Source organism: Pinus tabuliformis, chromosome 7, assembly GCF_031772625.1.
Source record: "Pinus tabuliformis cultivar Carrire ecotype Pingquan chromosome 7, CPIR1, whole genome shotgun sequence".
Classification (NCBI taxonomy): Eukaryota; Viridiplantae; Streptophyta; class Pinopsida; order Pinales; family Pinaceae; genus Pinus; species Pinus tabuliformis.
In genome coordinates this window covers 131960895-131972858 of record NC_142293.1, presented here as the reverse complement: position 1 = coordinate 131972858, position 11964 = coordinate 131960895, and the positions used below count along the sequence as shown (strand labels likewise).

Genomic DNA, 11964 nt, shown 5'->3' with positions numbered 1-11964 from the left:
AACCCACGTCAGTAAGTGAAGTCAGCCATATTTTTTTCTCATCGTCCTTGAGTTAATACTTCCAGTTGCTGTTACTATCAGTTTGTGTAAGCTTCAGTCCTTGTCCGACTGTAATCAGATCTTGTCAGGCCTAATAAGGTTCGCTTTGACTGTGCTTTTTGCATATTTGGACCGTTACAAATGAAAGGAAAGAAGCTTAAGCAGTCTCTGTACTTTGTATCATGTACTTTCTATTGCTACATATTGCTGGCTGAATTGTATCTTTGGTCAAATTAGTGATTTGACTGAATCTCCAGTTTATCGATCTATTTTTTTAAATTGTGACTTGAATGAAATCTGCAATAAACAAATTTCTAGTTTAAAAATGGTTATTTATATTTCAATGTGACAACTATAAGATATTGCACTAAATATGTTCCCCTCACATATGATTATTTTTTGGGGTAAAGAATGCTCCTTGTATCAAGAACTTCGTAAAATAAATTGCACAGATGTCTATCTGAAGGTTGATAAAAGGACCTTCAGATCAGAACTCGTGCCCCAATTGAACAGAAATGCAAATCATGCAAGAGCACAATGCTAAAGACTCTGAGTACCAACCCCTCAATTGTGTACCAACCCCTCAATTGTGATTAAAAATATGTAAGTGCAAGTACAAAGAATTTCTATAAGGATCAAATATCATGGTAAGGAATGGGCACCTCATCACAAGGTTTGCGAGTGAAAAACAGAAAATTAATTGCATACAAGTAGTCACTTTTACAACTTAAAGGAATTAGTCATGTACTGTAGTCCTAAATCATTGGAACAAGACAAACTTTTCAGAAACCAACTAGCCCAGTTATATATGCTAAATGGTTGATGAACCCCAATAGGCTTAGGACACCAATGCAAGGAAGAAGACAACTGTGGCAACAGGGTTGACAAGAATTCAAATTTTAGGGTTGGAAGTCAGCTACATGGCTTAAAAAAGACATTTCAATAACACAATCACAAATTTCCATTTATAAAATGTAAATTAATAAATTTAATCACAATCTATCATTCATTTCACCATGGCCAGGAAGGACATTCTTTTTTTATTAAATACTGAACATACACATAATATTTGTAATAAAAATATTCTAAAATCTGGTAACCTCTTTCTGATATAGACAAGCCTATTGGCATAATTACTCCCACACAAGGACCATATAATCGACCCAGACCTGCATGATAACACCATACTCTGGATCCACCAAATAATTCAACTTAAAACTGTGCTGTGCTTCAAGGAGCAGAAAAAAGGCAAACTAGATAACTCTTACAATCTTAATTACAGTTGATACAAAAGAAACTCCCAGCAAGTGCCGCTGCTTGTTGCAAAACCATATGTACCTAAACGCTATTTCACTTTATACTGGTACCCTTCTCTGTCGATAGCCAAAAAACTGTAGAAAAATACAAAATCTAATTAGCTCTTTCAAATATGCATCAGCCAAAACCACCCAGAGCTAGAACTACGTTTTGAAATCAAAGCAAACTTTTCTTACCGAACTAAGGAATGGATATTGGAGAAACCAGCCAAGAACAGGAATCCTCCGCAAAAAAATCAAAACAGTGGGCCAGAAACCGCTGCCAAAACCAAACAAATTGGCACTAAGAATATTAGTCCACAGTATTAGATAATAATGCTTCTCTAGAAAAAGTTCTTATAGGCTTAGCTATAACATTGGATGTTAAAAGAGTCCAACCTGAAGAGAACAATAAAGCCATAAACTTCCATTATCATGCCAATGACGGACCATCCAACAAGAACCACAAAAAATCCAACGACAAAGGCAATTGAACCCTGAAGAAGAGGCAAATGTATCAAGTATACTCGAGCTTCAGAGCTATCTTTCTCATTTACCGAAAACAATAGCAGTTAAATTTCTCTAGCTAAAAATCAGGGCATACTAAACTAGGATGCAAAAACATATGTAGAATATGTGATTTGCTGCGAGTACTTAACTACTTACTGCTTTATTGCAAGTACATATTTAACAATGCCCAAGAAACATAGATTAATACTTCAAAATCAAACATCGAATGCATTGGAACAGAACAGGATATTGCTAATCGTTGTAGCAAAAAGGTATTTAAAGATGTCCAGACAATCATGAATTGAATGGCAACCCGAAAAAAACAGAGTACCAAAATCTGCATGAAACAATACTAATTTGGAGACTCTAAAAACTCCATACCTTGTAATGGCTTTGTTTCATAAAGAATTGTGCCGTTGACTTCATACCAATTGTTAACATAACGCCTGCCAAGAAGAGGATCTGATAAAGATCACGAATCAACCATTGGTTGAGTGAGGATTCATAGCAGCCTCTTAAAGCATAAAAAATGTCAATACCATGCTAGGCACTGTTAACTTACATTTCCCAATGCCAAAAGACCCTTGTCGAACAAGAAGATAACTCCCAAGAAAAAGAAAAGAATGCCAAAGCCTGTCAGGCCTATCCCAATCTCTGTTACATTGCAGAACAGTTAACCACATAAAAGAATAATATTTTTAAATTTGTGATCTTTAATGTCTAGAATAGCCAAAATTTACTTAAGCTCTACGCAAAATCACATATTTGGTCTAATAATTGGTGTGTTAATTGATAAATAATGCAATGTCCAGAGCACTGGGATGGTCATGCATCAATAACAACATTATTAAGTACAACCTAAGTCACATGGTTCATGTTTGTCTTCAAATTCTTTGACAAAGAAAATTCATTGGGATGGTCATGTGTCAATAACAATATTATTGAGTGCAACCTAACACATGGTTCATGTTCATTATCAAATTCTTTGACAAAAAAATCCAGAAAAAAATTGTCAGTACAAGAGAGAATGATAAAATCCTTGAAGTCTGTGAAGAGAACTAAGCAGTTATGGTGGTTTAGCCTATCAATTAAATTTGCAAAGGGCTGAAAAATATTGTAAAATAGTTAATGTCCCTCTACAAAGTTAAAAGATATTGCAAAATATTTAATGTCGCTCTATAGAGTTAAAACTTAAAAGATATTGTAAAACCGTTAATGTCACTCTATAGTCCCTTGAGAAAAGAAACTCTTCACATGCTCAACTAATAATATTATAAAGGGACAGGACTCGGAAGAGTATGCAAAAAATTCAATTCAAGTGATTTTGGGCTTTTACGTCAAAATGATTCTAAACAATCTGTGGCTTAGGTTGACAGCACTGTCAAAGAATAAACAACTGCATGCCTAATGAAATTGCATGAATCAAGCAATGCCTGGTGGAACACCTTAATCTCTCAAAAACCCAGCAACATGCAGTTGAATTTGGATGCAAATAACACCTTCCAACAGCTCATTGAAGAAAGAATAAAACCTGAAATGAGTCTCGCACAGCACAAGGTGACAGAGCTGAAGGAATTGGCTTTATGGATCAGGGCAAATGGTACAGCTGAAGTCAGTAAAATGAAGGCACAATCAAGGACCACCACAGGAAATGAATTTATTCTGGAACCGAATTCTCTCAAGTCCAGCCACTTTTCGATTCATTTCATAGTGATTAAATTCACCAAATCTGAAAAATTTCATCACTGGTTTGAATTTTTTTTATTTTCATTTTTTTCCAAATAATAAAATTCAAATCTACTGGCAGGGTACTATTAGCAGAACAGAAAACTGAATAATGAAGATTGTCGATTATCACAAACTAATAGATCCGTGAGATAGAATCAAACAGTTGGTAAATGCATAAAATAACACAAACAAATGCTATCTATTCCTAGCTAGTGCACTAAACAAAGAAAAAATATAGAACATTGCACATGAACAAAGATATGTGTTGGCTGTGAGGAGCGATGGCAGCAAGTGACCCCGGTTAGGCTTTTCTGCAGTCTGACATTGTCAAAGGTACCAAGGATTCACTCACAGAGCTCAGAGCGGTTTACAGCGGAGGCAGGAATAGAGCATGGCCATGAAGCCAATCAGCTGGAAGGTAAGGAGAGTCTGTCAGGTGGGAATACGAACGGCCCAAGGACGGAAGCAAATCCAAGGGCATTCAAGGAAGCGATGAAAGGGGCCTCTCATGAGCTCCCGAAGGACATGGTAATGGGGGGTGCAGGGAAGTCTCAGCCTGATACAGAGATCACAGAAACCATGAAGTACATAATACAGCAACCGGCATGATGCTTAACCAATGGTTGCCTTGCTAAGGCACCCAAAAACCCAAGCTATGAGGTCACTTCGAGAGGGGTAGGTGAAAATATCCAATTTAGGAGAGATCATGCCCTAATAGGCAAGTTTCTGGGTCTCTAGTACTCTACGAAGGCCCTAGTCCAATGGATCAAAGCTAAATGGAAAACCTAGGGTCAAATGGAGCTGAAATTAGGCTTGAAGGGGTTCTTCACAATGATTTTTCACTGGGCAAAAGACAGAGAGGTCTTCAAGGAAGTCCCTTACTTCTATGACTCTGTTGGTCTTCACCTAAGATATTGGACAAAGAGATTCTCTCCTAAGAAGGAATCCTTCAGCTCAGCACCAGTATGGATCAAGCTTTATTCACTTCCACGGGAATTTTGGGATCCAGAGACACTGGAGGGTATTAGGCTTTAGCAATGCCCAGGACAGGCTCATGAAGATCTTAGACATCACCAAACTAGAACAATACACCTCCTATGACAAATTGTGTGTGTACATGGATGTTATGAGCGCCCTACCGGAATCCATAGTCATATCATATCAAGATGTAGATTGGGTCCAAACCATTGACCATGAACACAGCCATTTCGGTGTTGTTACCGCTCAAACTAACAGGGGTCCTAGGAGGGGGTCCTATAGGGCAACTACTAGGTCAAGGGCAACAATGGAGTGATAGCCCACTGTCACCTCAGCTAAGGCTCCCTGCTCTTTACGGACTTTCACCGATGGGAGGAGACCCGGTATAATGAGGATCACGAAGATGAATGGATCAATGATAGGGTGAAAGGTGATCCTAGAAGCCTATTCACAAGAGAGGCTCAAATGTATGGCTTACTTCCTTGGAAAGCAAGATGAAAGGCTCTCTAGGAAGGGCTTAGGAGAATTCCAAGGGCTAGGGTTTGAATATATGACTTGTCAAGGAGATTCCTAGACCATAAAATCCTTGTGGAAAATTGGATTCCAAGTGGTCTTTGTGGATTTATCTTTAAAATGTTGTGGGACCACACAGGACTAAGTGGACCCAGAATTAGGTCAAGGGGATGGAATTGATCAATCAAGAGTGTTTTTGACCTAATTGAGGGGGGGAAGGGATTAAAGGATGCAATAATCCTAATGAGGTCACTAGCCAAGGGAAACCTAGGGAAAGAAACAGTCCTCGAGCTAGGGCTTGCAATATCTCAAGATCTCACTGTCGAATTTGTTTCAAATTTGGAGGGCCTCTAAAGCAAACTCTAGCATACTTGTGGACCAAAAAGAGAAGTATTTGGATGGCTAGATTGTGAGATGAGTGATGCCCTAGGTGGGTATAGGTGGGTATCGCGGGGAAACCGGGAAAGATAATCAACTCTAATAGCATGACAAAGCTTCTAAAGAAAGAACAACAGGGCGTAATTACACAATTATGTTCTCTAGAGGTTCAAACATCGAAATCATCTATTTCTCTAGACCTCCAAAAAGTCTTGGACAATCATTCCAAGGTATTTGAGACTCCCAAAGGCCTCCCACCTATTCGTGATCATGATCATGCTATTCATTTGATTCCAGGAAGTATTCCTCCAAACATCAGGCCTTACAGATATCCCTATGCCCAAAAGAGTGAAATTGAATGTATGGTTGCAGAAATGCTAGAGGCGGGTATAATTCAACCTAGTCAAAGTTCTTTCTCTGCTCCAGTAGTATTGGTGCACAAGAAGGATGGATCATGGCGCATGTGTCTGGATTATAGGGAACTCAACAAGCTCACTATTAAAGATAAATTTCCCATTCCTGTCATTGATGAATTACATGGAGCAATTTACTTCACCAAGTTGGATCTTCGTTTGGGATATCATCAAATAAGAATGAACACTGAAGACGTTCTGAAAACAGCGTTTAGAATTCATGAAGGTCATTATGAATTTTTGGTCATGCCTTTTGGCCTTACCAATGCACCTTCTACATTTCAAGGTTTGATGAATTCCATTTTCAAACCCTTCCTTAGAAAATTTTTGTTAGTATTTTTTGATGATATACTAATCTAGAGCAAGTCTTGGAAGGATCATGTTCAACATGTTGACAAGGTGCTCAAGCTATTAGAGGAGAAACAATTATATGAAAAAACCTCCTAATGTTTCTTTGGAGTACAAGAGGTGGAATATCTGGTTCATATTGTATCTCACGAGGGTGTTAAGGTAGGCCCTCACAAAATTAAAGCCATTAAGGAATTATTAATGCAAGAAGGGAGACCATTGAATTTTGAAAGCAAACAATTAAAGAGAAAAGATTTGGTGAAATCTGCATATGAAAAAGCAATGGAAGCAATTTTACATCCAATAAAAAAAATGGTGATAGTATCTAATTGGGAAGCAATTTAAAGGCAACAAAGACCATGATATCCTAAAATATTGTCTAGAGCATAGATTGGCATTAAAAGAGCAATAAAAATGTGTAGCAAAAATGCAAGGGTTTGATTTTGAAACAATCTACAAAAAGGAGAAGGCAAATGTAGTAGTGGATGCTCTCTTTCTAGAATCAAAAAAGCCTCAAGTTTATATTCTAGGACATCTTCTACTCATGTGTGGCTAGAAGAAGATTGCCATGAATGGCAAAATGACAACGATATTAAACAAAAAGATTAATTTATAAAGGAATGGATGAACTCAGTGGAACATTGGAAAGGGAGATATATTTTGGTACAAGGGTAGAATATGTTGATGCCCAATATCAAATATGAAGCAACAAATATTAACGAAGTCCCAGGAATCTCCAATGACAGGACATGCAAGGTTCCTTAAAACATATCAAAGGATCAAATTTTTGTTTTTGTGAAAGGAATAAATAAATATACCCAAAAATCTATAAGAGAATGTCAATATTTCCAAAGAAATAAAGGAGATACAAAAAAAATTATTAAATTATCCATTACACATACCTAATCAAAGATGGAAGAGATATCAATAGACTTCATTATAGGGTTACCAAAATATGAAGGTAAGGATGTCATTTTGTGGTCATTTATAGAGGACAAAATATGTTTATTTTTACATAATTCAAAATACATATACAACAAGCCAAGTGGCAAAATTGTTCACGAAGTAAATTCATAGACTTCACGGTTTTCCTAAAGTAATAATAAGTGACATATATCCAAAATTCATAGGAAAGTTTTGGAAAGAATTATGAAAGATGAGTGGAACAACACTAGCTATGAGTTCAACATATCATTCACAAACAAGAATAGTAAACAAATGTTTAGAGGATTATCTATGATTTTATTCTTCAAACAAGCAATCTCAATGGATGAAGTTGACAACTTTGGCATAATGGCGGTATAATACTAGAAGTCATCACACAACTACTAAAAAGGCCTCATTTGATTCCCTTTATGAATATTCAGATTCTAGTATCAAATATTTTTTGCAAGCTAACTCTGAAATACAAGCAATAGAGTAACATATGGGGAAGACTTAAGAAAATTTGACAATTAAGGAAAACCTTCAAACAGTGCAAAACATGATGAAATAGCAAGTAGATCAACATTGAAGTGAAAGACAATTTGAGTGTGATTAGGAATTTTTGAGACTACACCTTTAGAAGAAATATACACTTAAGAAAAAGAAGAAGGCCTAGAAAGAAAGAGAGAAAATGAGAAAAATATGCTTTAAGGTGATCACCTCTGGAGGACCAGTGCCTAATCCTTTGGGGGAAATGGAGTCAAGGATATTTCAATGATTGGAATGGATTCACTTAGTCAAGGAGGCCTATAAAACAATTTTGCATGGCAATTAGGGCATGGACAATTGCTTCAAGGTCTTTATACTTCGATATGCAATATGTGATGACTTATCAAGACAAAATTTCAACAAAATGTCTCTAGGAACATTCACTTATTCAAACATGGCCCATGACATTATGGAACGCTAATAAAAGACAAATTTCCACCATTTCACACAAGAAAAGCAGCAAATTTCAGCCTAGTATAGCGAAAATCCCCAACAACATGCATGTGACATAAGAAAAAGACAAATTAGCATTAAAAGAGCACTTACATGAGAGAACAAGTATATCCAATCATCATCATATGCCAATATAGAAGCTCCAAGACAAAAATGAAGAAATCCCAACATCAAAATTCATCCATCCATCCAATTTCGTCCTCCAAAGAGAATAGCGAAAATCTCACAAAAGAGAACAATCCAATCCAAGAGATGATGATCCAAATGGTTCATCACACTTCTATTTATAAACTTCCTAATGAATTCGATTTAGCTAATTAGGCCTAATTTATCCCCTAGAATAAAATAATGGGCATAATAACAAAATGTTTGGTGACAAGCCCACCAAATATCTCCATAATACATGAATAAGCCTCTCAAGAGGGTCAAATGCTCAACAAAGCAAGTCATTGGGCCTTTGAGGAGGCCTAATGAAGTCCAAAGGGTGCCATAATGAAGAAATGGACTCCCGTCATAGTGGACAAGGGATTGGCCCCTTGTTCTCCAAGCAAAAACCTGTGGTGCTCCCAAGTGGGTGTGGGGGGCACAAGGTCATCCTCATGGGTTTCCAAATGGATCGAAGTGCCTGTAGACCATCTGTAAGGGCTAGAATGATGACATAAGCCCTGCCTCTGCAGCGGGGAACAATCCTTTGGACCTTGGAACATCTACCAAGTGTATGGTGCATCTGTGGAGTCGGTTGAGCATGGTGAACCAGGTGCATCATCCTCATCCAAAAGGTGGAATAGGAGCAATCAACGAACACTACTAGGGATCCATGAAGTAATCTCGTCTATGGTGGAGGCCCCTGGCTCTCAACTCTCACCCTACAAGTACTAATGTGGCCCTCTAGAGGGCTAGGAACCCGTGCAGGGAGACCAAGCCCCAAATGGGAACCCATTTGCAATCCTGTATAAGATCCAATGTGTCCTCTGTCCCTCCAATACAACAAATCATTAGAATAATCAAGTAAAAGAGCTTACAAGTCATGGAATCAATGGGGCACTGCATGCCCTTCCATAGTGGGCTTTAGTATGTACAAGTGTCTCCAAGCTCAATAGGGGGTTAGCCAAGGACCCTATTAGGTGGTTTCAGCTGTGAAAATTTATGAATCTAATAAACCAGAAATCCTACTGCAGTAAACTGATTTACATTACCTACTTGTATTCTTCATTTAACAAGTTATTTTCGGAAATATTTAGAAAATATAAATGTAAATACACTGCAGCCTACACTTCTATACAGATCAAGTACTGAAAAATAAATGAGACAATCATGCAAAGGACACACTTATTTTTGGACTAAACGTCCCCAGAAAAACCCAATGCGAGAAAACCAGTGCAACAGCTCTGAGGGTTTTCTATTATTAAGCAGAAGTTCTGAATACATATGTTGGTTGCCCTCCCAACAAACTAGTGACAGAGGAATACAATAGCGGAGAATCTCAGTGAGTTTTACCTCACTTTACCCGACAGAATCCGACTGATCCGGCAGCAAATCTAGGTGGCCTCAGTTACAACTTCACTGCCCCTTTGCAGTAACTGCGTGGGCCTGCGTGGAGCTCTTTGAGGCTCTGCGTCAGCCCTTCTGCCCACTGCTTCAACCTTCCTGGCTGTTCCGACAGTTTTCAGCAACTCCCTAGCTTTCTGCGTGGAAGGCAGTTCTTCCTCTACACTGGCCCTCCTAGCTCTGCGTCAAGGTTGTGTGGGCCCAAACTAGCCCAGCGTCAGCTCTCCCAGCTACTGCGCTGCCTCCAAAATTTTATCTCTGCCTCTTCATCTGTATTCCCGAACTATCATTGTCCCTCAGCTGTAAGATCTCCCCAATCAATTTCCTCCTGAGAACTTCTCACCTCAGAAAATCAATTTCCTCAATCTCTCTGTGTGTTTTCTCCAACTGACCCCAAGCCTCCATTTATACTTTTCCTGTTGATAGATCAATAGCCGAGATTAAGTCTCTAATCAATAGCTAAGATTAAATTAGACTTGATCCTCGTCTCTTAGAAACTTCTCACCCATATTTTCATTAATACCCATTAATATTTTTATTTTCCTAAGTTTAGACTTAGGACCCCACTAAAAATATTAATTATTTTAATAAAATACAATCTGGGTGGAATTTCACCAAACGATTTCTAGGTCTTGGAGATCTCATGTGTTCTAGCCCCTCCACAAAATTTCGGAGCTAGAGCACATCTGATCCTACCCAAAAATGAACACTCCCTCTTAGCGAGGAATGTGCTCTAGCAATACTTCCTAGCAGAAGTATCACACTAATCCACAGCATCGGACCTCTGCGTTGCTGATGCTCGGCCTGCTGCCCTTCATCCACTACGTTGCCGCAACCTGTACTGCTACCCATGACACTGCCACTGTCACTGCTGCATCTGTACTGCAACTCCCTCTCAATATGCTGCATCATGCTGCCCATAGCACTGCCACTACTAATTGTTGCACTGCAATTCATTTGCTGAGAAGTAAGCAACTGAAAAGCCACCCAAATGCTGACACGCTGGTCCATTTGGATGCCCCATGATGTTTAAGCTACCTCTATTGTTAATATGTGATAACCCTCTTATGCTACTGTGCTATTGTTGTATCTGCTTTGTGTTTCCCACACTGCTCAACACTCTATTGCGCTGCTTCAGACTTTGGCACTCTAGCTCTACCACTGTTGCTCCATCATCCCTTGCACCAACTGACTCCCATCATTTTGCTATTGTCATTAAGGGCTCCTGTAGCCGTATGTGATCCAAGAGTTTGGGCACCTCAAGGATCTTGCCCCTATGTAGTCCTCCCGACTACAACTCAATATCACCCCACCTCTTCTCTAGAGGTGCATGAGCACTCATGGTGCAATCCTCATCATCGCCCTCTTTGTCAACTTTCGCTGGAGTAGCCTTTGAGTCAGACTTCTCTTCCTTGCCCTTCTTCCAAGGGCACTGAGTGGCGAAATGTCCCAGTTCTCCACATCTGAAGCATATGACTTTGGATATATCTTTCTTTTTCCTCTTCTGTTGCCCTTGTTGTTCCACTGATGCGAGAGCTGCATCCCCTTTTCCTCCTTGACTCTGATCCATTTGTTGTTGTTTCTGCCTTGGTCAACCGTCTGTTTTTTCCTGTCGAAGAGCTGCCCACATCTCCTCCCAACTGGGGAGAGAAGCCCTGCCCAAGATGCTTTGGACAAAGGTTTCCTAGTCTTCAATCACTGCATTCAGGGCAGTCCAAACCATGAATTCAGGATCTAATGTATGTTGACCTAGGTTGTCATTGATGTCAATATGGCAATATTCTAGATACTAGAAGCCAAGGGGAAGCCGAGCAGATCCATGGAGAGACAAGAGCAAGGCCATCATGATAGCCAAGCCATAAGCAAGAGGAGTTACCAAAGGAGGCAGATCAAAGCATATCACAGGATATCAAAGCAAGAGAGGCGTTCATATATGCAAGGAGGTCTTTGAAAGACACTGCCAAGCTAGAGGAGCCACATTGGAGCAAGAGGAGCTACAGGAGGAGCCATATATATATGTAATATATATATATATGCCAAAACTGAGTTCTCAGAGCTACAGGAGCAAACAGAGCGAGCAGAACAGAGCACATATATATGCCAAAGAAGAGGAGCAAATGGAGCAAACAAAGCAAACGGAGGAGCCATATATATATAACATATATATATGCCAAAACAAAGCCATCAGAGGAAGCAGATTACACAATCGGGAGCTATCAGAGGCCAAAACCCATCTATATATGCATTAACAGCTATCGGAGCAACAATGCCAAAGGAAGGACTATCGG

At 39.1% G+C, this 11964-nt stretch overlaps 1 protein-coding gene across 5 annotated transcripts in view; it reads right to left on the bottom strand.

The window, feature by feature from the left end:
• Positions 1–1056: 1056 nt before the first annotated feature.
• The window catches only part of LOC149246111 (vesicle transport protein GOT1-like), a 200654-nt gene continuing 189746 nt past the window's right edge, over positions 1057–11964 (bottom strand). For 3 of the 5 annotated variants that reach the window (XM_089455638.1, XM_089455640.1, XM_089455639.1), the window contains 5 exons: positions 2407–2498; positions 2226–2306; positions 1734–1831; positions 1533–1614; positions 1057–1430 (listed from right to left, as the gene is read on the bottom strand). In XM_089455638.1, coding sequence (XP_089311764.1) covers positions 1537–1614; positions 1734–1831; positions 2226–2306; positions 2407–2498 — 349 coding nt within the window. In that variant the 3' untranslated portion in view covers positions 1057–1430; positions 1533–1536. The remainder of the gene's footprint in view (positions 1431–1532; positions 1615–1733; positions 1832–2225; positions 2307–2406; positions 2499–11964) is intronic. The other 2 variants (XM_089455637.1, XM_089455641.1) reach the window with 1 other exon arrangement.